This window comes from Camelus ferus, chromosome 21 (genome assembly GCF_009834535.1).
Source record: "Camelus ferus isolate YT-003-E chromosome 21, BCGSAC_Cfer_1.0, whole genome shotgun sequence".
NCBI classification, from domain to species: Eukaryota; Metazoa; Chordata; class Mammalia; order Artiodactyla; family Camelidae; genus Camelus; species Camelus ferus.
In genome coordinates this window covers 3,801,759-3,828,692 of record NC_045716.1, presented here as the reverse complement: position 1 = coordinate 3,828,692, position 26,934 = coordinate 3,801,759, and the positions used below count along the sequence as shown (strand labels likewise).

The following is a 26,934-nucleotide window of genomic DNA, read 5'->3' as shown; positions in this document are numbered from 1 at the left end:
TAGATTTCTATTAAAAACAAGTCATGGGAAACCAACTTCCTTTTCTTTCTCTTCTTCTTTCTTTCCTTCTCCTCCCCTCCTATTTTTTCATTTCTTTATTTCTAAGACTGAAAGAATGGAGAATGCCTAGAGTCATGAGGTAACATAGTTTCAGGATGGCATCTTCACAAAAAAAAAAAAAAAAAAACTATCGTCTAAATCAGCATTCTTTTAAACAGTTATAGATTGCAACCCAATGAATAAATGGATCTGGAATGGATCAGGAAATTACAATGCTTTGGGGTTACCACAGGCGTTTTTTTTTAAATATGAATAAAATATAGTGGAATGGAAAATATCAGAGTACATCTGATTTATTTTCTTATGGATTATATCTATTTTTAAAAAATTTATGTACAACATGATACTTGTTATTTTAGAGTTTTGCAAAGTACTGTGAAAATAGACATGAAGAAGCCTTGACTTTACTTGGAGGAAAAAAGGATTGAGAAAAAGCCTCCAGAATAAGTACCATTTAAATTGGGTCTTTGAAAATGTATGGGCATTTGCCAAATGCTCTTGGAGGAGTGTGTTTGGGGATGGCTGTTGGGGAGGTGGTGGGAAGAGTTGAAGTAAGGGGATAGTTGGACAAGGAAAAAGCCTATCCAGATGCATAGTGCATTAAATTACGTGACAGACAGCAGTCCACTGAGGCTCGAGTCGTAAGAGAATAAGGAGCATTGTTATAAGACAGAAAAGTGGAATGGAATAATAGAATTTTTTTTTCACACATGGAGATTTTAGACTTATGTATTTGAGGTGTAACAATTTCAGGTAATAAGAATTCCAGATAAAAGCAGTGGGAAAATTGCATGTAATGTAACAATATTAACTATCCTGAATCATCTATGATGGGTCAACATTTTTATAAACTTACTTTATATTTCAAGTTAACAGTGAAGTCCATAATTTGAATCAGCAAATGAAAACATTGCAAGACAAATAAACACAATAAAAGTATTCTAAGACATAAACTTTATTTTATCAAGAATTATTCTTCAGTTGCATAACAATATAATAACTTTGTTATTTTGAAGATACCTTGTATTTCTAAAATAACTTTTCTAAAAATAAAAATATATATACAAGTCTGGTTAAAACTGAAAAAGATCTTGTTAACCTTCATTTTAGCTCTTTGAGGAACACATAGGTGCTTGAAAGTTCTTAAATGGTTATTGGAAATTTTTATCAAATATTTTATTATATATGAGCTTATGGAATTAAGTGTATATTATTAAAATAATAATCTGTTTTTATTTAGAGTTGCTTGATTCATTGGCATGAATAGAAATTGGAATTTATTACCAAAATCAGCATTTTTAAAATTACTAATACTCACTTTTATTTTTTATAACTATATGTGTAGATCTTCATTCATAGACCAAAATACATTATAAGTACACATAATACCTTTTTTAGGTTTTGTGCTGTCCCACGTAGTTGAGCTTTTTGGAGCTCTGACTCTAGAAAACTGAGGTATCATTGCAAAATAGACTTGGACCCTTGTCAAAACAGTGTTTCTCATCCTTTTTAAACCTGTGCCCCTTTTTTTGTAATTGTAAGGAAGGGCTTTAATAAAATTCATCCATCGTCCTTTTCCATTCCTCTTCCTGAGTCTTGTTTCCCAGAGGCAAATCCTTTTATCCAGCTTCTTGAAATTTCTTCCATATTGCTGAATAACATTCCTTCATTTGTTAGCAGATATATTATCTGTTGACTGTTGACTGTTGAGGACTTTGCATGTATATGACCTTCCATCTCTCAGCACCTCCTCTTCCCTGTGTAGCTGCAGGATTTGTTTTATACTAGAACACATACATTTTTAAACAGGGACCTCTGTTTTTTGTTCCATCAGCCATGGCCAGCATCTTAAGGCCTGCACTCTCATACCAAAGATTTTAGCCTTCATCCTGTGTTTCCTCTTACCATTCTCTCCCCATCCTAGTCTCTGTCCACAGTATTATATTTTTTAAATTGAAGTATAATTGTATAGTATTATATATTATGGGTATACAGTATAGTGATTCACAAATTTTTTAAGATTATACTCCATTTATAGTTACTATAAAATATTGGCTATATTACCCATATTATACAGTACATCCTTGTAGCTTATTTTATACCTGATAGTTTGTACCTCTTAATCCTCCACCTCCATTTTGCTTCTCCCCCTTCCCCCGTGGTAACTACTAGTACCTTCTCAACATCTGTGAGTCTGTTTCTTTTCTGTTATATTCACTAGTTTGTTGTATTTTTTTAGGTTCCATATGTAAGTGATATATTACAGTATTTGTCTTTCTCTGTCTGACTTATTGCACTCAGTATTGCCCTCCAAGTCCATCCATGCTGTACACCAGAAACCAATAGAACATTTTAAATCAGCTGTACTTCAACTAAAAAACAAACAACCAACCAACCAATCTGTTTAAAGTACAGTCAGACTGAACAGACATTTTTCCAAAAGAGCAAATCTAGATGGCCAACAGGAACATGAGAAGCTGCTCAGCATCACTAATATCAGGGAAATGCACATCAAAATCACAGTGAGATACCATCTCATCACACTTGTCAGAATGGCCATCATCAAAAAGAACACAAATAACAAATGTTGGCAAGGATGTGGAGAAAAGGGAACCCTTGTACACTATTGGTGGGAATGTAATTTGGTGCAGCCACTATGAAAACAGTATGGAAGTCTCTCAAAAACCTAAAAATAGAACAACCATATGGCCCAGCAGTTCCACTCCCAGGCATATATCTGAGACAAACAAAAACATTAATTCAAAAAGATACATGCAACTGCTATTAACAGCAGTATTATTTATAAATGCTAAGATTTGGAAGCATCCCAGGTGTACTTCAATAGATGAATGCATAAAGAAGATAGCATATATATGCAATGGAATACAATTCACCCATGAAAAAGGATATTTTGCCATTTGCAGCCCTTCATTCACTTTTTTTTTTTCACTTTAAAAATCAGAATTTTGTAATTGGCATAAACATTTCCTTTGCATCAAAAACAACAAAATACCTACAAATAAACTTATCCAAGGAGGTTACCTATACTCTAAAAACTGTAAAACATTGATGAAGGAAATTGAAAGTGATACAATGGCAGAAATGTATGAGGTAATGGAAATGTTCTAAAATTGGATTGCGGTGATGATTGAACAACCCTGCAGACTTACTAAATAGCAGCAAATTGTATGCTTACAGTAAGTTAATTTTATGGTATGTAAAATATACCTGAAAAAACTATTTAAAAATAAGTTTTTCATTATTTCAAAAACGAAGATTATAGAGCCATTGCCCTCAAAGAGCTCACAGTTAGTAAATAAAGCAAATAAATAAACAAAAAATTATATGCAGTGTTCTATGTATGCATGTACATAACCTTAAGGAGGAAGCTTCAAACTGTGTCTGAGAGTTGCTGGGCAAGAAAGATTTTACATAGAAAGTGATATATGTGATTAGCCTTGTAAAATAAGTAAGAGGTTTGCCAGATGGAGAGGCCATTTGTTTCCTGGCTTATTGCTGGCACACAGGTTCTTTTTCTTTCCAGTTTTTTGGACTTCCTGCATTGTAAAAATCCTTGTACTGAAAGATGTAAATGATTACAGAATTTATGTATTGACAACTCTGGCTGAGGAAGCTAAACACTGTGACCCAAGAAGTTCTGTACTGTTTTTGATCATGAGGATAATAAGACAAGCACATATGCGATAGAAATGCTTAACTTGTGTAAAAAGAACCTTGAGATTCATTTTCCCTTTGACTTAAGTGTGAAATTTGAAAATAGGTCAATAGTTCTGTTTCTTACAGTATGAAAGACTACAGAACAGTAAAATGCTATATAAAATTATCAGAAATATGCAAATTATCAGAAACAAAATAAAATATATGCTTAATATGGCTATAGACATAGAGTATCAAAGCCATGAGCAAAGAATAAGAAACTATCAAAATTGATTTTTAAAAATAATTAGATAATTCTTAAATGAAAATATAATCATTTAAATCAATACCTTAATTAAACTGAATTAGGTAGAGCTTAAGAGAGAATTTATAAACTGGAAGTTAGAACTGAAGTAGTTACTCAGAATGCAGCACAAAGAGGTAGAGAGGAAAATACAAGATATTTTTAAAAACACAGCAAGGATGTCAAGAAGTGATATATAGTTGATGTCTATGATTTGCATTTTCCACTACCCAGTCAGTATTTCCTTTGCCCACAGCCCATACCTTAGCTGGCTAGGCACTCTACTGGGTGGAACAACCCAAACTTTAATTCTTCAAGGGGGTGAACCCTCAGTAGTTCTCTTTTTTGATTGCTTTAGTTTTCCATTAATTTTTAGTATTGGTCATGGAAAGTACTAGGATGTGTTCCAGAGAGTCTCCTGGGTTGTAGGCGCAATCCTCCTTGCTTCTGTTGTGTTTTATCTGTTCCCCTTGGTAATTAGAATCAATCGCTGTAACCAGTAAACACCTTCTTTGCCTGTTGGTTCAGTGGTTTAATGAGCCCAAAATAGCCAGATGGCAATCTCATCTTCCAGTTCAGTAGCACCATTGTTGTGTTCCTCTGAAAAAAAGCATTTCCTCTTATGAACTAGCCAATAAGCAAAGCTCAAGTTGCTGATTGGGAAGCAGAAATGATGCGAGTAGATGATGAGGTATAATAGTGAAAGGAGCCACCACTACTTCCACTCAGTTGATTTCTAGACTGTGTATTTCGGCTGTGGGTAGGACAGCACCATGTAATACTGCATTCTTAAGTATTCTTAATACTGCATTCTGTAAGAACCCTACCCTTTAAGAGTTTTGTCTCCCAGCTCATTTCAGTCAGCCTTTCATTTAAGGCCAGCCATTTCCGAGCATATGGTAAAACCATTTTAGTCCATGGATATGCCCATTGCTTTACTGCCATGAAAATGGAGAAGGCATTCCAGTCGATGTAGTGCTAGCACAAGCATTATAAGCTAGAAAGGCACGAACACATATCATGAACCCATTTGTTTCAAAGAGGACAAATCTCTGCCCCCTACATCCAGTGAATGCAGCCTGCCGCTGGCTGGCTGACCGGTTCCCAAGAGGAAGGGTAGCGTTTCTGGGGCTCACTGCTCGTCTCTACTGCAGGTCAGTAGCTGCGTTATGAGACACATAGCTACGTGCCAGAGACTGCTGATTTGCTCCAATGATGATACCACATCCAGACTAGCTGCTCCCTTCAGAGTGACCACTGGAGTAGGTTTATAATGATCTATACTTATTCTTCAGAATTCATCCAACTTCTGCACAGACTAAACAGATGAATTAGATGGACATTCATTTAAGCAGTAACCTAGGTGCTGCTATGAAGGATTTTGCAGGTGTAATTAAGGTCTCAAATCAGTAACATGAGAAAGTGAGATTATTCCAGGTGAATCTGACCTACTCATGTAAGCCCCTAAGAGGGACTGAATTATTCCTAAGGAGAGAGATTCAAAGCATGAATACTCATAAGGTTGTACAACCGTCACCTCTGTGTAACTCCAGAACATTCATCACCCCCCAAAAGACTCTGTACCCATTAACAGTCACACCCTATTCCTCCCTCCTCCCAGCCCCTGCCAACCACTAATCTACTTTCTGTCTCTATGGGTTTGTCTGTTTTGGACATTTCATACAAATGGAGTCACACAGTTTTATGGCATTTTGTGCCTGGCTTCTTTCACTTAGCATTGTATCTTCAAGATTCATCCAAGATGGTATCGTGAATTGGCATTTCATTCTTTTTTAATGGCTAACCAATATTCCACTGTATGTATATACCATATTTTGCTTATCGATTCATCAGTTAATGGACATTTGAGTTGTTTCCACTTTTTGATTACCATGAATACCAGTTTGTGTATGTATACAAGTTTTTGTGTGAATGTATGTTTTCAGTTCTCTTGGGTATATACCTATGGGTTGAACTGTTAGATCATAAGGTAGCTTTGTATTTAACCTTTTGAGAACTGCCAAACTGTTTTCCAAATTATGACACGGATCTACCATTTTGCATTCTCTCATCGCAGCTTTTAAATTCTGTATCTTCAATCTTCATCTGTAAAAAGAAAGGGTACGCTTGAGGTTTTATAGGGAGGGAAGTGTGGGATAGAATGAAAGAAGGGTGTTATACCAAAACATGTTTTTCCTATCTGGTTCTAAATATTACATGTAATTCTTTTCCCTAGAAATTTTAGGAAAATAAACTAATTAGTAAAAATTCAGAAGTCAGTGAAAACTTTCACCAGTTTTTTTATTCTGATGATTTGACAGTTCTGTTTCATTTCTTATAGAAAAGCTCGCAGAGGCTCAGCGCAGGTTTGCCACACTTCAGAATGAGCTTCAGTCATCACTGGATGCACAGAAAGAAAGCACTGGTGTTACTACTCTGCGACAACGTAGAAAGCCAGTCTTCCACCTGTCCCATGAGGAACGTGTCCAACATAGGAATATTAAAGACCTTAAACTGGCCTTTAGTGAGTTCTACCTCAGTCTTATCCTGCTGCAGAACTATCAGGTACTTCAGTTCCTAGTGTGGGGAATAGAACTTTAAAATGACTGAGCAATTATAATAAATGGAATTTCCTTGAACTATACTAATGGGCCAGTCCAAAAGGGGGACTCATTAGCATGTCATTATTCTTTTGGTTCTTATTAGGATTTCATATGTTCTTACTGACTAAAAACCAGGTAACAGAGATGGTAAAATAATATTAACCAGACTTTTATTTTTGAAGATCAGTTTTCCAAAACTTTTTTTTACAGTATTCAGGAGTAGCCAGTGACTCAAGGAGTAATAGTTTGCTTTCTATTTTTAGAGGCATCTCTGGTCGTCGTGAGTAGATACAAGAAATAATATTTGTCTACCCAACCACTGCTGGCTATGTAAGAGCATTTACGCTCCTCCAAACCTATGGCAAAATTTTCACAGAAGCAACTGGACAGTTAACTTTCCTGCAGCTAATGCTAATCATATAAAATACTGACTTTTCAACTTGCCAGTGAGAATCCTTTCAATCATATTATCCACAGGCTGTAATATGACTGTATTAAAAAAAAAAAAACTTGCTAAAGAAATATTAAAACCCAACCTGAAGTTGAACTACCATGTATGCTAAACTATGGAAATACAGGGCATTTATTCATTTGTAATTCTTTATAGATTTGTTTATATAGTTAAATCTGTAAAGAATATATTGCAAAATGTTATTTGTTCAATAATAAACATTTAAATAGGCAAAACCATCTCTCTAATCTTTATAGAGACCTTATGTAGTATTCTTTTTCCATTTTATATTTATGGTTATTACTTCTAATCAAAGGTTAGGATCACCACAGGATCATACACTATATAGAAACTAGAGGTTATCCAATATATAAAAGTATAGTCATGGGTAAATATTAGAGTTTTAAAAATAGAAAGTAATTATAGTCTCATATCTTCAGTGATCTAAGTTGTTAATGCATGCACTTATTTCCATCTTTTTCATAATTCTGCTTTCTTCATTGGTAATTTAATATTATCATTCAAAGAAGAAACAATTGAAAAACAATTGAAGAATAAAAAAGTAATTATATAAGAGGTATATAATGGGAAATTCCTTTTCTTTGAAATTTATCCATAGTTTTGTAAGTTTTTTTAAAAGAAAAAGTGTGTTTCTTCTTGTTTATAATGCTTTAAAACATTAACATTTCATATTTTATTAATTATGCTTGTGTGTTATGGGGAAATACTCTTGTTAAACTTTATTTTATTAATTTTGCCAGAAGTTTTTGTTTTGAATCATTATAAAAAGTTCCTTGAAAAACAATTAATTATAAAAGTTCTGATCTATCCTTTGTTCTTTGAGGCTGTCTGTTCTGTAAGAATACATTTATTTTGCATATGAGGAGAAGAAAATTGATTGAAAGCAGTCTCCAAAGCATAATGTAACCCAGGAGAGTTTAAACTGATCCATTAAAGTATGGGGGGAAAAAAACATTAACAAGCCAGCAAGGCAAAGCTTAATTTGGAGTGAAATCCCTCTCTCTTTCTTTCTCTCCCCAACCTCTCTTTTTTTCTAAACTGTTGGGAATATGTGATCAGCAAATTTGGGAAATCTGTGATTTAAAGAACTTTGGAAATCCATGTTTTCCTGCTTTTTTGTCTATTGATCAAAAAATAACAGAATTTGAGAATGTAGAAAAGTACACTGTTTTGATATTGTAGAAATAGAGAAAAAGTATGAGCTCCAACCCATTATCAGCAGAACCCTGTAAGTATGATCACTTCTTTTCCACTGACTCTTCTTCTCACTCCCATCCCCAAATAGAAGGAATGGAAGCAAAATGGAGTTAAGAGGAACAGGTGATCATCTGTTTTCCATACTTGTTCATACATGCTTGCGTAGTAGGCAGAAATGCATAGCTATTACCAGTCCTTCAAAAAGCAAAGAACTAATAAATGCATTCAGTATATGAGAAATACAGAATTTTTAATGAAAATATACTTTTGATCAAAGAAGTAAAATAAAATAAATTAGCTATTTTGAGAATAATCGTACATAGGAAAATGGAAAGAAAGATGTTTTAAGACTTCCATTAATCTGCATAAAATAGAAATAATAGGATTCATAGTTCAGAGTTTCTTTGTATTATTGATAGCATACTACCTTGGGAGGAGTAAAAGAAATAAGAAAGAAGAGTCTTATCCTTTTATAGTAGATGCTTTTATGAAAGCATTGCTATTTCCCTCAGTGCTCAATCTTCAGTCAACTCAGTCAGTGCAAAGTGCTTATTATTTTTTCATCTTCTCTCATGGTGGTGGAAATTATAGTAGTGTTTCTCCTTTTTTTCTGTAGAATCTGAATTTTACAGGGTTCCGAAAAATCCTTAAAAAGCATGACAAGATCCTGGAAACATCTCGTGGAGCAGATTGGCGAGTGGCTCATGTAGAGGTAGCCCCATTTTATACCTGCAAGAAAATCAACCAGCTCATCTCTGAAACTGAGGTACAGTGATCTCACTTGTATACTACATATTTTCAATAACATTAATGTCTTATTTTTAATGAAATAATTCCTTATTTCTATTTCCCTTTGTTATTAGTTGCTTGCTTTGAATACATATATTCTTGTTCGTGATTTTTTTTCTTTTGCTTTGCCAGTATACATTCACCAAGGGGTTATTAGAATAGCATATATATAAATGGTTCAGAATTATTTATGCATTACTCAAATTTAGTATAACCTGTGTCAAAATTTAATAATATGTCTTTCTAGGCTGTAGTGACCAATGAACTTGAAGATGGTGACAGGCAAAAAGCTATGAAGCGTTTACGTGTTCCCCCTTTGGGAGCTGCTCAGGTTAGTATCTGCTTCCAGCTGTTTGGTTGGTTTGTTTTGCCCATTTTATAATCAACACAGTCTGTTAACTGATAAAATATACTAGTCTCATTACTTTAAAAAAATATTTCAGATATAAACTACTACATACAAAATAAACAACAAGACCCTTCCTACTAAATAGCACAGAGAATTACATGCAGCAGCTTGTAATACCAACCCAACTTAAAAATGGGCCAAAGGTCTTAATCAAAGATGTATAGGTGGCAAATAAGCATGTGGATAGATGCTCAGTATCATTAGTATGGAAATGCAAATTAAAACCAGGGTGGGATAACACACACTTATTAGAAAGGCTGAAATGAAAAAGATTGACATGCTAAATGTTGGAGGACCAAGAACTCTGGTATCTTGTATGCTACTGGTGGAGTGTAAAATGATATAACCATATTGGAGAATTGTTTGGCAGTTTCTTAAACAGGTAAACCTTCACCTATCATATAAGATCTAGCCGTTACACTCTTAGGTATTTACTGAAGACAACTGCAAACATATATTCATATAAATTCATTATAGGATGATTCTCTGGTTTAGATTTGTGAAAAATCAGATTATAAAATATTTTTGGCTCATGGTAGAACTTTGAGGCTTGTAGTGCTAATTTATTACACCATATACTAAATGTATTCAGTATTTTGCCCTTTACTCAAAGTGCTCTTTTTCTGTCCACAGCCTGCACCAGCATGGACTACTTTTAGAGTTGGCCTATTTTGTGGAATATTCATTGTACTGAATATTACCCTTGTACTTGCCGGTAAGTAGTTTAAATTTGGAACTACATTATTTTTACTAATAATGCTTATGTCATATTCTGTCGCTCTACCAAAGCTACTACCAAACTATCAAAGCTACTGAAGGAGAAATCTGTTGGGGCTAAGTTTTTTGTTTTTATGAACGATCAAGGGGGTGAGTGTTGGTTGTTTCTTTGGTTTGTTCTTCTTGGGTATAGTTATCTCTTTAAACATTGCTAGTTTATGACTTCTTATTCTCTATCATTTTCAGGGTTCAGTTATCAAGAACCTCAGCTCCCTTGATCACAGATGAGAGTAAATAAGATATTACAAATTCATATACTAAAATCACTTACTTTGCTTTTTAGAGATTTTGTCACATCCTTTCCAGAACCTATTTACAGTTACTTTGCATATAAGTTTAAGAAACTTCGTTATATAATATTCTATTCTATAGAAGTTCAAAATTATAAAGAAGTAGGAGAAATTGGTATAAACAAGTGCATTCCCAACGTCAAGAAATGATATAATACCAAGGGAGGCACAGTCTTACTAAACCTCCCAACAGAATTTAATATACCCCTTCGCAGCGTCTGACATTGTGGATCACTCCTTCTTGAAACTCTTTCTTCAGTTGGTTTTGCTGGGAAACCACACTCTGCTGGTTTTCTTATTAAGCTTCATTGGCAGTTCTTTTCCAGTCTCCTCTGCTAGCTATTCTTTTCTTTTGGCATCTTAATGTTGGGGAGTAACCTCTGGGCTCAGTCTTCAAATCTCTTTCTCTGTCTACGTTCATTTCCTACCTAGGCAATCTTTTTTTTTTAATTTTTAAATTTAATTTTATTTATTTTTATTTATTTTGGGAGGGAGTAATTTGACTTTATTTATTTATTTTAATGGAGATACTGGGGATTGAACCCAGGACCTCGCTCATACTAAGCATGTGCTCTACCACTTGAACTATTCCTACACCCCCCTACCTGGGCAATCTTATTGAAGCCTATGGCTATAAATACCATCTGTATGCTAATGACTCCCAAATATAGATACTCTTTCCTCTGAATGGTATTTAATTGACTACTTGGATGTCTAATAGGCATCTCAGACTTACATGAACAGATTTTTTCAGTATGGTTTCTCTTCCATATAGCATCACTTTTCATCAGTTTCTCAGGCCAGAAACCTTTAGTCACTCTTTTCCCTCATACCTCATCTCCAATCCGTGAGCAAATCCTATTCCTCTGTCTTCAGAGTATGTCCTGAATCTGACCACCTCCACCAGTACCATACTTGTCTAAGCAGCCATTTCTTGCTTAGTCTGCTGTGACAGCCTTCTGAATTTGTCTGCATATGGCCACTCCTGCCTCCTTAGAGCCACCAATGTCTTTTTTTTAACGCAAGTTAGATCATGTCTCTCTGCTCTTCAAAATCCATTAAGTGGCTTCTCTTACAGTAAAACTGAAGTTCCTGCTATGGCTTACAAGATCTCACCCCTGTGGGCCTTTCTGACTTTATATTCTGTCATCCTCCCCACACTCAGTTTCACTGTTTCCATCTACATCTGTGTTGTTGCTGTTTCTTGAACATACCGAGCTCATTCCCATCTATGAGCCCTTTCAGTTGCCTGAAAGGCCCTTCCCCCAGACGTCTGCATGGCTTACTTGCTCACTTCGTCTAGTCTCTGTTCAGGGCTGCCTCTTCAGTAAGGCCTTCTCTGATCACCCTGCCCGAAAATAGCCTATTCTGTTCCTTTAGTCTACATTAGTTTTCTTCAGAGCACACTTTCAGGTGATTACATGTCATAATATTACATATTTATGTTTCTTATTATCTGCTTTCCTGCTGGAATATAAGTTCCTTGATGCTTGGACTTCTGTCTCTCCTGATCACCATTGTATCTCCAGTGCCTAGAACATTGCCTGGGACATAGTCAGGGTTCAGAAAGCATTGGTTGAAGTCTGAATGGGTGGAAGAGAAGGACAGAGATGTAATTAACTGATATTCAGAAAACAGACACACAAACAGCAAAAAAAGCAGCCACAATATCAAAGATTCTTGCATTTGAGGACTTTTACTTTAAGGGCAGATAATCCTGGTGTACCTCACAACACTGTGTACTTATGCTTATGATAACTGTGAGTCATTAATAAAGGATTAAATCCTACTCAGTGAAGTCTGCAAGGAAACATGACTTAGAAATAGATGTTACTGTATAAATCTCCATTATATTCTGTTTTGCACTTTTAGTCCAAATAGTACCCGAACAAGGAAGGTTTATATCACTGTCACACTTAGTATTGTCGATCGCAGGGACTGTGTACTTTTCATTTTTGTATTTCAAGTTCCTAATGCAGTGCTAGACATAGAGCAGATGTTCAAGAAATAATTTACTAAACTCATTATTCCCTCTAAACATTCTTCTTAGTTAAGATTATCAAATTGCAAATTGTGAAATTACAACCTAAATTGTAATGGCTTTTAGATAGTATACGAACTCCACCTGTTAGCAGTGTGTTTTCACTTTCATTTTTAGAGTTCTCCTCTCCACTAGTTTTACCAAAAATTAAGTAGTTTATTATTGTCTACTGTACGCTCATGATTTAATATTGGTATGATTTGCTATTATATTTTAATGTAGTTCTTTGTCTCTAGGCGCAAATGCAGTTTATTTAGATGGGATGTATGGAAATACTGCAATAAAAAAGTCTAGCCCTAGATTATCAAGCTAGCTGTTGTGGAAAGAACACTGACTTCTCTTCTAAAGGCCTTGCCTGGGTTTCAGTCCCAGGTCAACTGTTTGTTCGTTATTTTGGCTTTAAGAACATCATTTAACTTCTCTGAAACAATTTCATTTGTTAAATGAGCTTGATACCTTGAATTTACAGGGTTATATTAGAATTCCTTCATTCAACAAGTAAATTTTATGTTTCTATGATTATGCTTGATATCTTGGGTCTTAAGATACATAAGAGAATTCCTTTCATTGTGAAGTTTATCGTTATGCTGGGGAGATTAAGACACGTTATAACAATAATAATACACTACAAGGTAGAAAGTGTTTTCTAAACAGATCAAGAGAAAAAGTGATTACTTTTAAATGAGAGCATCAGGGAAGACTGTGGAAGCAATGGCATTTATACTGGACTATGATGGAATGAAAGGCATTTTAAGAGAAAGAGACAGATGAGCGAAGATTTAGTTGGCTGGGGTGGAGCATAGGAGGAGAGAGTGGATTATGAAGGAGAGAAGTGATAAATTCACCTAGGGTAAAGGAGAGTATCAGATGGTAAGAGTGAAAAGATAGCTTGAGATCAGTTCATAGATATCAGCTAAGAAGTGTAAGTAAAACATGTTTTTAGGTGTGAGGTACTACATCAATATAAAGTATATGGCGTATGTGATGGAAATTGTTCTTTCTGTAGGAAAAACCTTACTTACCTGTGTTTGAAATTTTTTCTTTTATTTCCAAGATGAATGTGGTGGTCTTAAAATCATCATCATCATAAATAAAACATAAGAATAGATAAATAAACTTCATCCTTTTCACGTGAATGAATTGAAAAGAGGTTTTCTTAAATTCAGGGACAAGTTGGCATTTTGTTTTCATTCACATACGTAGCCTGTGTTTTTGTGAGACAGTCTAATTTGTTTTCTAATGTGTATGGTTTATGCATTTAGTGTTGCACATTTATGTTCTCACCCCTCAAAACCCTTCTTTGTTTGATCTTTGAGTGTCCATGGGGGGAGGCAGGGTAAATAATGTCAGCTATCTATCCTTATTTATCTCCCAGTGGGTGCTTAAAAGATGAGAGTGTTGAAACTGAAAGAGAAACACAGCAGTAGTAATGCATGTCCACACGCAATCCTTTTTTCAAACATTCACGTCAAAAAATAATATGCACAGTTGCTGTAGTTTCTCAGGCGGACATGACCTGATATTTAATAATTTGTCTGAAATCCATGAATTCCAGATATTTCATTTTATGAAGATGAAAAGTTAACTGTTTAGATTTTTTAGATTTGTTTATAGTTTCCTAGTAACCTTTATTTAATTGATATAATAACAGTGTATCATTTTTCATTTTTGGTTTGACAAAGAGTTTGACCATTTAAAGTGTACATAATGACTATAACTCAATAAAAAATTCAAATAATTTAAAAAAATAAAGTGCACGTAAGAGCAAATAGCAGGCACTGTACACCAGAGGTAAGAGTATTAATTGTTGCAGTCCCTTTAGAGGATAATTCGGCAGTATATGTAAAAATCTTAAATACAATCACTTTGATTAAGCAATTTTATTTCTAGAAATTTATCCTACAAACATTCTTGTACACAGGTGCAAAGAAATATATGAACAGAGAGCATTCACTGCCATTTTGTTGATAACAACAAAATCCTAGAAACCACTCAAGTGTCTGTCAATTAGAAACTGCTAAATAATAATAATAATAATAATATTACCCCTATACAATGAAATACAATGAAGATATTGAGGTGAATGAGTGGAAATGTGTACAGCACTTTGGAGAATTGTTTAGCAGTATCTACCAAAACTGAATGTAAACTGCGTTGGGTTGTTTCTATCTTTTGCCTAATGTGAATTGTGCTGCTATAAACATGCATATACATGGATTTGTTTGGGTACCGTTTGTTTGTTTGTTTGATTTTATTTATTTTTGGGCAGGGGAGGTAATTTATTTATTTTTAGAGGAGGTACTGTGGATTGAACCCAGGACCTCATGCATGCTAAGCACATGCTCTACCACTTGAGCTATGCCCGCAACCCCAGGTACCCGTTTTCAATTCTTTTGCATATATACCTTTGAGTGGAATTGCTCAATTATATGATAATTTGTTTAACCTTTTGAGTTACCGCCAAATTGTTCACTGCACCATTTTCTGTTCCCACCAACAATTTATGAGGGTTCCATTTCCTTCACATTCTCATCAATACTTGAGATTTTCTTTTCTTTTTAAAATTATAGCCATCCTAGTGGTTGTGAAGTAGTATCTTGTTATAGTTTTGATTTGCGTTTTTCTAATGACTAATGATATTGAGTACCTTTACATGTGCTTATTGGCTATTTGTATATTTTATTTGGAAAAATATCTATCCAAGTCCTTTGCCCATTTTTAAATTAAGTTGTCTTATTGTTAAGTTAGAAGAGTTCTTTATATATTCTGGATACTAGACCCCCTATCAGATATATTAATTGCAAATATTTTCTCCCGTTCTGTAGATTGTCTTTTCACTTTCTTGATAATGTCCTTTGATACAGAAAAATTTTTAATTTTGATGAAGTCCAGTTTATCTATTTTTGTTGCTGCTGTTACCCATGCTTTTGGTGTCATATCTAAGAATCCATTGTCAAATCCAGGGTCATGAAGATTTACCTATATATTTTCTTCTATGAGTTTTATAGTTTTAGCTCTTCTATTTAGTTCACTGATCCATTTTGAACTAACTTTTGTACATGGTGTGAGGTAGGGGTTCAGTTTCATTCTTTTGCATATGGATATCCAATTGTCTCAGCACCATTTGTTGAAGAGAATATTCTTTTTCATTGAGTGGTCTTTGCTCTCTTGTTGATAATCAGTCAGCCATAGATGTATAAATTTATTCCTGAACTTTCAATCTGTTTCATTTGTCTGTGTCTTTTTTTGTACCAATACCATACTGTTTTGCAGTAAATTTTGAAATTATGAATTCTGAATCCTTCAAACTTTGTCTTTTTTTAATATTATTTTGGCTATATGGGGCCTCTTGCAATTCCGTATGAATTTGAGGATCAGTTTTTCATTTCTGCAAAAAGAAAAAAAGCCATTAGAATTTTGATATGAATTGCATTAAATCTGTAGAACACTTTGCGTAGCATTGCCATTTTAACAATATCAAGTCTTCCAATCCATGAACATGGGTTTTTGTAGTTTTCTGTGTATAAGTCTTTCACCTGTTTGGTTAAATTTATTCCTTGATGTTTTATTCTATTTTTTGCTGTTGTAACTGGAATTGTTTTAATTTCATTTCAGATTGTTCACCGCTAGTATATGTAAAGATAACTGAATTTTGTATGTTGATCTTGTACTCTGCAACTTTGCTGAATTTATTAGCTCTATTGTTTACTTTACGTTCTTTGGGATTTAGGCTTATTTATTTTTGTTTCCCGACTGTTACAATGTATCTGTGGTCTTTGCTTGAGAATCAAGATGTAAAACCACATATATATATATATATATATATTTTTTAGCCTTCTAACTAATTTTCTTGCTACCGTACTTCTTCCTTTGCAGTCTGTTCTTCATCTAACAGCTAGAGTAGCCCTTTAAAATTATTAATCTGGTCATATCACTCATGTGCAAAATGTTTCATGGCTTCATACATCAGAGTAAAAGCTTAAGTCTTGACAAAGTACTGCAAAGTCCTACCTGATCTGCCTCTAGATAACTTTTTGCCAGTTTACCTCTAATTCATTCCAATCATAGTGGCCCTGGCCTTCTCCTGTTCCTGGACCACACGAGGCTCATACCTATCTTACGGCCCTTTGTACTTTCCCTCTACTAGAGGCCCTGTTCCTAGAGGGTATTCATACGATTCATTCTCTCTCGCCATAAGTCTTTGCAGATGCCATCTTCTCAGAGGTCTTCTTGGCCACCCTACCTAAATAGCACCTAACACTCTTTATTTCTTTACTTTTCTTTTTCTTCAAAACCCTTATCTCACTATCTGACATTATACAGAATAGAAGTTTCCTGAAGACAAGTATTTTGTCTATTGTTCGTTACTGAATCTCCAGCTTTTAAAATGGTGTCACATGTAATAGGCACCTAATAAATATTTGTCAGATTAATGAAAAAATAAATTTTCCTCAAGTAAAAGGAAAAAGAAACTGATATATACTGAATATTCATAATGAGCCAAACGTTGTTTTAGGCATTTAGTATATGTCATGTTTAATCTTCTTAACAATCTTATGAGAGTAGATGTTACGCCCATTGACCAACCAGGAAACTGAGAATTAGAAAAAATTAATTTGCCCTGGTAAAGCTAAGATTTGAAATTTGGTCTGTAGAATTTGACTCCAAAGCAAAGGCTTTCTCCACTCTGTTATTTTTAAATTATTAAATGTGCTATGTACTATAAAGCATACAAAGATAAATAATAAGTGGTTATTTAAATTAAGTATGTAAGATAGTATATAATTAAATTTCAAATAAGTAGTACTAACAATAAACTTTATAGTTGCGTGGAAAATTGAGAAATTGGTAGCCAAACTGAAATGTTCGGCACATAGTAGGCTCAAAATGAAACCTATTGATTCAATGAATTTATGAATAGATAAAGATCTGACTCTTAAGTAATAGGTAGAAATAGAATTGGTGGAAAGAAAGAACCATTTTAGGTACAGGGGGCAACATAAGCAGATGTGAAAAGTGAACATGTTAAAAAAGGATAATAAAATTCATTAGGAGGTGAGAATTAATTTAGGAGCCCTATGAGGTAAGTTTGGGGAAAGTGAGTTGTAGATCAGATTGTGAAGAACTGAAATTGTGAGGCTAAATATTTGAATGATATAATTATTGGAGAGCTATAGAATAATAGTGATACTGAACATTTATATGAACATATGGACAATTGAATGTAGTAATTAAGAATGTGGATTTTGGAACAAAATTGTCTTGAGTTAAAATCCTAGCTCTGCCCTATACTAGCTTGGTAACCCTGAGCAAATTACTTAACCTCTCTGTACTGTATTTACCTCATCAGTCAAATGGAGATCATAGTTTTTAACTCACAGAGCCATTGTGAAGGTTAGATGAATTGTTATATGTAAAAATACTGAGAACAAAATTGATATGACATTGTAAACTGACTATACTTTGATAAAAATAGATATACACACAAAAAAAACGCTGAGAACAACCCTTAGCACATAGTAAGCATTCTGTAACTACTGTCATTTCACATTGCTTTCATATACACTATTTCTTTTAATTTTCACAGCAACTCTGTGAGGTAAGCATTACTATATCCAGTTTAATAATGGGTAAAACAAAGCCAGAGAAGTTGTGTCATGCCAGAAATCCCCAGCTAACAGACTAATCTGTTCTAAACTGTTTCACCATGGACTAAATATGCTGAAAGTCAAATTTTAGGAAAATCATTCTGGTGGAATTTTGCAGAGTGAAATGAAGAAAAGAAAGAACTTGGAAGCAAGTTTATCAGGCTCTTGAGATAACCTAGGCTTAGGTGTTATTTATTAAAAATTTCTGTGCCAGGGCTGTATCATTGAGAATTAAGAGAAAAAACAATTAAAGGAGACATTACGAATTTTCTCACTAACCAATTAATTGATATTCTTTCAGCTGTATTTAAACTTGAAGCAGATAGAAGTATATGGCCCTTGATAAGAATCTATCGGGGTGGCTTTCTTCTGATTGAATTCCTCTTTCTACTGGGCATCAACACGTATGGTTGGAGACAAGCTGGAGTAAATCATGTGCTCATCTTTGAACTTAATCCAAGAAGCAATTTGTCTCATCAGCATCTCTTTGAGGTAATCAAAGCAAGACAAAGTTCCACTAATACAGTGTGCATTAGCTATATAGCTGGTTTAGTAGGTACTAAAATCTATTTTCTATTTGAAGAGGGTTGTTGACTTAATAATTAAGCATTTTTCTTACCTTTGTTTTATTAAAGATATTTTTGAATAGTGGAAAAAATAAAAAATAATTTTCTCTCTTTTTGTCTTTCCTATCTGTTATCAGATTGCTGGATTCCTTGGAATATTGTGGTGCCTGAGCCTTCTGGCATGCTTCTTTGCTCCAATTAGTGTCATCCCCACATATGTGTACCCACTCGTCCTTTATGGATTTATGGTTTTCTTTCTTATCAACCCCACCAAAACTTTCTATTATAAATCCCGGTTTTGGCTGCTTAAGCTGCTGGTAAGTCCAGAAATTTGTGTATCATATTTTTAGGGTGGTATATTGGTCATTGGCTTCCTTCAAGATGAAACCAAGATTCCTGTATTGCACAGCTCTAGAAGCCATATTCACATTGTAGTCTAAATGAGTGGTACCCCAGCTCCAGGAGCAAAGAACACAATGTGACTGGTATACCTGATACTGTGCAGTATAGTGGCCCTGGGAAAAGCACTCATGCATTTTTTTCCTCCTAAATTGGAGTATGAAGTGCCCAGATACTGAAGTGATTTTGATAACTAATAATAATTGTTATAATTAATTAAATTACTTAAGTATACAAATTATTTAATCAGCTGTGACAACATGTAGAACTTCATGTTTCCTTTTTTTTAACTGGTAAAACTATTACTTTCCTGTTAAATTTCTGTAAAGAGTCAACAAAACAATTTTATGAAGTATCAGTTCTCTGCAGTAAGGATATCTTATCAGATCACCAAGTTTAATTTGAGAAACTGTCTTTGATTCTTGTTTTTAATAAATTCCGTTTCATCTTCCACCTTACCTACTTCTTAATGGTCTCAAAATCATGCAGTCTCAGTATTAGGATATAAAATTTCCTACAAAAATGATAGCTGCATTTTTGGAGATACTGTAAAAAATCACTCTGGGCAGGGACTTCTGCTTACTCCTAAATTAAACCAGCTCTATTTTGAAAATCAATTTGAGAATGTTTTCGTATAATTATCTCTTAGATTATGAATTACAGCTAGTAGTAGATTGAAGATTAGTGATTAAGTTGAACAATGTCCACAAACTTTCAGAATTCCTGTAATTATTGTCTTACTTTATTTTTCACCTTATAAAGTATATTGCCTTGAAAACTATATTTTTTGTTTTGTTTCCTTTTGTATACCCCTTAGGGTTAGCAGAATTATTTTTGTCCTTAGCAGTATGCTCCCTATATCTAGCATTAACTGAATTTTAAAATCTGAAGACATAAAATGTGGCCTTCCTATTAGAAAAACATAGTAAGCACTCAACAAATTAAAAGCAACCTGCGTTTCAATACAGATAAGGATTTATAGCAATCAGAAAAAGAAAATGACCCAAATCTTGTTTTTTCCCTCCAAAGTTGATTGTACGTTTACTTGTATTTCTTATTTCTTGCACTAGGATTTTTATCACAAGTTGAGAATCTCCTTCTTTTCCACCAACTTCACTAAATATAAATAAATAAAAACAAATCATTTCCTTAAGTATAGCACCTCTGGGCCTACTTTTGAGTTTGAATTCTGAGTGTGGAACTCAGAGTACAAGAGTATTTTGATAAGATGACTTATACCATGACCTTCAGTGTATTTTGTCATCATCTAGAAAACATGCTTTTTAGAGCATTTTTTTTTTAAAACAGAAGAAAAATTTGAGCCATTTTTTTTCTCTCTTGAAATTTATACTAAAAATAAATCATTTCCAGTTAGATTACTTTTCTTATTTTGAGATTGTCATTTTATTACTAGATTTTGCGGAGCTTTTAAACTGTTAGTTGCATAAAAATGTAGTATTCTTCTGATTACAAGGAAACAACTTTAAGATTATGAACACCTATTTTTCCTTCCTAAATTAATTGTGAAATCTCTATAGTTATTTTCAAATGAGATTTGAAAGACTCAGAAAACTCAGGTGTTAATATAATTTGCATCATTGCAATAACAAAATAATACAGTTGTGTACATTGTTTGCTAAGTGAGCATTTCCCCAGTGTACCCCTCTTTGTTTAAGTAGGAAGCTGCTATGATTCATGCATGACCAGTTATGCTTATTAGCAGAATGATCCCCTATTGAGTAGACATTTATCTGTGCATCTGCTGTGTGTTAATAAATGAGGACTTGTTGATGGAATAGGTTGGCAGTGATGATATAATAAGAAATAAGAGAATAATAAAATGTACTATCAGAAGCAGTGAAATACGGAAACAAGCATTGTGGTTTGTTGTATTTGTAATAATTGTAAACAGTAAAAATGTTATTTATAGATTATTTTAATAGTAATTGGTCTTTAGACTTATTTTAATTCAATTCTCACTGAGAAACTTACCCTTCAACTTATTTCTAGTGAATTAACAAGAATTTTCCCACCCTAACTATGGTGTCTCTGATAATAGCATCTTTTAAAGCCTCATCCAAAGTAAATTACATTTCTTTTTTTCTTTAATTTTTATAAGAAACTGATTTATTTTGATATTAGCATTATATGTCAAATTAATACAGTTTATTTACATTCATTACGTCATACATCCTCTCTCTAGATCTATATTCCCCCTAGTTGGAAATCCAGTTAGGAAGTGTAAACAATGCCTCAGATTTTCTAAATAAAAATACCAACTTACTCTTACGGAAGGCTACATCAAGTTTTTAAACTAGGTCCTTTGCTATATTATTTGGGAATGGGTTTTTCCAATATTTTCTTCAGTTGTATAGTAAAATTTTTACACATCTCTATTATAAGAATAGATTAGAAAAATGTTCTCATTTCTCTGCATTGTTCTGGACATTTTATATTTATCAACTTGTTTAATTCTTTTAGTAAACCATGAAGTTGGAGCTGTTATTAATCCACATTTTATAAATGAGGAAACTTGTTCAGAGAAGCTAAATGAGGTCACATAGCCAGGATGTAATGGAGATGGGATATAAGCCCAGGCAGTCTGGCTCCATAATCTGTGTTCTTTAACACTACCTTTTAGCAGTTAGACCTGGTAGTTACTTTATCTAAGATGTTTAACTTTGATCTAGTAGGTCAACTAATGGAATCTAAAAATCAAATTTGGAAAAAATGTGATTATCCACAAGCCTCTAAAAAATAGAAATAAAGACTTCATCTCCTTGACTACACTAATTTAGAAGGTGATATTAGCATATATTCTTTGTAGTAACTTACTAGTGGCTTTTTTGTTTATGTGGGTTAACATCATATAAGATTGTCTCTAGCTTTCTTCATATTGTTACTCAGTGAATTGTTACCATTTTAATCAAAATCACAACGAGGTAGAAGTCGAAAGACCTTAGTCAGGGTAAGAAAGGAAGGAGGATTCTCAGTTAAAAAGGAGAATTCAGATCAATCTAAGATGAATTTGACTATGTGTAAGTGTCCAGGAGTTAAATATGACCTGTTTATTTCCACCGCCTCTCACCCTACCTCTCTGACCAAGCTACTTGCTCCCTTCTTTGCATTTGCAGGGTGTTTTATGTACACATCTATAATAGCAGTTACTACCCAGTGCTGTCGTTATTTGTTTAGGTATTTATTTGCCCAAAGAGACTGTGGATCTTTGAGGGTACAGATCATGTTTTGTTTATTCGGACATATAGTAAATACTCAGTAAATCTTTAAGTGCATGAATGAGTATAATTATATTCTTTCTTTCATTAGTTGTCTTATACCAACATTTACCCCTCCCTTATTTCCTTCTTTTTTCATTTTCTCTCTTCTGTAAATTTTTCCTGCCTCCCAGTTTGTACTTTATGTCACTGCTTTCCTTTTTTTAATCCATCCTATTGTGGGACACAATGTGGTGGGCCAGTGTCGCAAGCAGTAAAAGAATTTACCAAAGGCAAAGGATGAGGATAGAAGAAGAGTTTATTAGTTTGCGCTGCCATAGACAACAGCAGGCCACACAGACAAGCGGTGCCCATGTGCACACCGAGGGCCGGGTATTGGGGTCTTTTATAAGGTAGGGTTACAAGGTGCCTGATCAGCTTGTGTACAAGCCTCTGTTTGGTTGTGGGTGAGGTAGAAGTTTAGGGTCTGTGAAGGGCAGTGGGATTTATGACTCTGATAAGTGGACAGAGACAAGCCAGCCTGAGCGACTGTGAGATTTGGCCTTGCCTAGGACTGTTAGTTTATTAGGGCAACATGCCCAGTAAGAATGTACTTTATCTGATGAGGGATCACAGGCAGACATCTGAGAGCCCAGGAATAGGAGTCGTTGGACTTTGAAGGATGTCAGCTGGCCACACACATCCCTGTGTCTCTTTGTTTTATATTTAATACTCTCTCCTCTCCTCTGCTCTTACAGAGGTTTTCTATAACAGCCATGTTTTAAGACTAGGTTTGGCAGGTTGTAAGAGTAATGGTAGTCTGTCTCATGTCAGTGAGAAATGAGAAATTTGCCATAGCCTACCAGTTTCACAAAAGTCCGTAACTACAGACTAAGTTAGACTTCCTGATCCTTTGCTGTTATATCCTAAATTATCCTCTTCCTTATGTCTCTTTAAATCTTTGAAGCCCATTCTGCACCTAGAATTTCTTAAAATACTATATAAACTGGTACCAGAACCTCTTCATGCATAAGTGATTAACATGTCAATCCCTAACACCCCTCACCCCACCCCAGCACTCCCCACCCCAAAAAAGAATTTGCTGTATCTGAAGCTGATGGTTGCAAACAGTGTAGCTTGTCTGGCTTACTGAACAACTTACTTGAAAGAGTAAGCGAGTGATAAAGAAACCATGGACTCAAAATATATGAGCTCCAGAAAATAATGTCTAAAGCCTGTATTGTGTCCTGCAGACCCCTAGTCTAATTTCCAAAGCTCCAAAGCAATATCTGTCATAGATAATTGATACCTAGGATTGATTTGTAAACTAGCCATTTGTCTCCCTGAAATAATTAAGGGAATTATTTAGAGAAAGAATGAAAGAACTGGCCAAGTCTGAGAGGAGAGAGCCAGTGTCTCAGGCTGAATATGTCCATTAAATGACTATACCTAGATGACAGGAGAGCTATAGATTTAGACTCATTTTCTCAAAACTGATGCTTAGAATTCCTTGTTTTAGGAAATCCATTTTCTGTGTAAGATAGAAAGGGTCTGACAGCGTGAGGATGAAAGCTGCCTCATCCCATCTTCACTTCACTCTAGGTCTCTCAAGGCATTCTGGACAATTTGAGCCTATTTCTGGTGATTAGTGTCTGATAATCCCTCTCTCTGCAATGCCAGGATTTTCCTTTGCAGTAACAAACAGGCTTCCACAGAATAGGGTCAGGATGTGTTTTTCTTATAGGTCTTCTGTAAAATTGGAATGTGGATAATACCTAGCTCATGGAATTGTTGTAGTTAATGGATTGTAAGAAATGCATTATGAGAAAATTACATAGCATGGATTAGTGCTCAGTACATTTAACGTAAATTTATTTATCATTGTTTTCGTAACAGTGGGATGTGGACTGGTTTTTGTGGTGTAATTTCAAGACAAATACAATGATCACCATGGCATTAGTGAAATGAAAATGACTTTCATTAGAGAATAAGGCGTGCTTCAGACGAAGTACCATCCTTCCCTTCCTGTCCTTTGTAAGCAAAGAGGAGCTCGGTGTTCAGTTAGCTAAGCTCCTATTGCTAAAATGGCAAGATATTCCAGAAATTATTATGGCACATGGGTCTCCAGCAAAAATTGTCTTATACCCTAAAGCAAAATGTCCTCTCAGTGCATCTGCCTTCTGCCACACTCTCTTTGCTTTCAACTTTAGCTCTTCCCGCCTCTCTGCTTTCTGTCTTCTAACTGTAGCTATTCCTGACTTTCCCCTGCCCTACTCCTTTCATTCTTTTCTTAGTCACCCATTCAACTCATAACCTTCATTACTAATTCCCAACCTAGCCACTGTTGCCAGGTCCCTGTGTTTGTGATTGATTCATTGGTTTCCATTTTATCAACTAGAGTAATCATGCTACAAAGTCAGACATGAATTAGAGAAATTTAATAAGAATTTTCTTGTTTCTGTGTTTTCTGATTTTTTTCTTCCTCCCAGTTTCGAGTATTTACAGCCCCCTTCCATAAGGTAGGCTTTGCTGATTTCTGGCTGGCCGACCAGCTGAACAGCCTGTCAGTGATACTGATGGACCTGGAATATATGATCTGCTTCTACAGTTTTGAGCTCAAATGGGATGAAAGTGGGGGCCTGTTGCCAAATGATTCAGAAGGTAGGGTATGAATGTGCATCCACACTGCTGAACTGCCAGTGAAACCAAGAAACACTGGGAATGATAGCTGAGAAATTTAAGATCATCTAATAATATTACAGACTTAATTAAATGTACTTGGCACTCTGTTAGCAGTCTCTTTATCTGATATAATTGGCTCTTAAATCATATATTATAATTTTAGCCATTCATTTGCCAGAAGATTTACAACTTACATTTAAAGAATTTTAAAACTAAAGAAGTTCTGGTACATTGGTAATTATATCACAGATAGATGCTTTAGTGCCAACAATTGCCATCACAGTATTGCATTATAATGATTAAAAATACTGATTATTGAGAGCTAGATCAAATGCTTTGAGAAAGTGGTTAGAGATTGTTTTTTAATTCTTATTGGGGACCTTGTTTTTCTTCTGGCTCTTTTTCTCACTCTTAGTTTATGCCAGGAGTTCAAGTTATTAAGGAATTTTACTTTAATGACAAAAGCCAAATTTAGACAGATTATGTAATATCTAACTCACAAAAGTTAATGAAGCCAGTGCCAACATATTTTCAGTAGATAACAGCAGATAACAACTCTATTGTTCGTTGACCAACTATGATACGTTTCCAGAATTTGAAGAATTGATTTACCAACTCCATTCTTCTCATTTTAAAAATACAAAATCTGCTCTGTTTTTTAAAAGGAGAACAAAAGCATGAATGAACAGCCTATAGTAGGTGTATTAATTATAGTGTTTTGGAGTTCACTGGAGTCACCAGTGATATTTGTAAGTTTTCCAGATGTTTCAGGCTACAGAGCTAACTTAATTTTTTTTCCTCTTTGATTAGTATACTCATCTCCTAATTTTTTTATAGTTTTGCCACACTCCAAAGAAGGTGATTCCAGAACAGATAGAAATCTGAGAGGGCAGATTTTCCTACTAGGCCCCACTATGTATTTACCACTATGTATTTGCAACCTTACAAGTGCAAAGAAGAAAGTGATTCTGAAACCCAGGTTTCTTGCCTTTATGTAAGTTCAGGTAGTTACAGTATATGACTGAATGATGTGAATAAGTTGTTGTTTTTTTTTTAATTGTAATTTTTTCTTCTTTGAAATCTTCACAGAACCAGAAATTTGCCACAAATATTCATATGGTGTGCGGGCTATTGTTCAGTGCATTCCTGCTTGGCTTCGCTTTATCCAGTGCCTGCGCCGATACCGAGACACAAAAAGGGCCTTTCCTCATTTAGTTAATGCTGGGAAATACTCCACGACTTTCTTCACGGTGACGTTTGCAGCCCTTTACAGCACTCACAAAGGTATTCTATGATTGTGAAGAGATTTTTCAAAATCCGATTTTCACCACTTGAGTCTTTTTGGTTATCTTTCCATTTATTGTGCTCTTTTTTCCCACTGAATCTCCTGTCCCCTCAGTTACACTAGTTTGTTCTTGAACACGATTTTAGTCTTATTCCAATATATACTAACAAGTGCCTTTAAAAAGAATAAAAGTCATGCAGAATAGGAAGGATTTGTGATAACATTTGAAATCCTGAATTACGTTTGATGGACTCAATCCAAGATACCTTGGGTTTTCATTTGGTTTTTTTTAGACTTGTTCATTAATGAGGTTGGGAAATGCTAGGTAAAATAGATTCCCTCTGGCAATCATGTATATTTTTAATCGCTTTCCTTCACCCAGTAGTAAGGATTGTTTCCAGCCCATTTAACTGCAAATTGAGTTCCGGGATCTCTCTAGTTTCTTATCTCCATGGCAACCAGTTATTACTTGAGACTGCTCTTCTGTTGGGAGGAGAAAAAAGCTTTTAGGTTCTGAGCCACATGCAGTCACTCCTTTTG

At 34.6% G+C, this 26,934-nt stretch overlaps 1 protein-coding gene across 1 annotated transcript in view; it reads left to right on the top strand.

The window, feature by feature from the left end:
* XPR1 (xenotropic and polytropic retrovirus receptor 1) overlaps nt 1-26,934 on the top strand; it is a 163,215-nt gene that overhangs the window by 97,817 nt on the left and 38,464 nt on the right. Inside the window, exons 4-11 of the mRNA XM_032463604.1 lie at nt 6,363-6,586; nt 8,910-9,059; nt 9,330-9,413; nt 10,125-10,206; nt 18,549-18,739; nt 18,951-19,130; nt 24,917-25,088; nt 26,199-26,393. Of these exons, the coding sequence (XP_032319495.1) occupies nt 6,363-6,586; nt 8,910-9,059; nt 9,330-9,413; nt 10,125-10,206; nt 18,549-18,739; nt 18,951-19,130; nt 24,917-25,088; nt 26,199-26,393 (1,278 nt within the window). The remainder of the gene's footprint in view (nt 1-6,362; nt 6,587-8,909; nt 9,060-9,329; nt 9,414-10,124; nt 10,207-18,548; nt 18,740-18,950; nt 19,131-24,916; nt 25,089-26,198; nt 26,394-26,934) is intronic.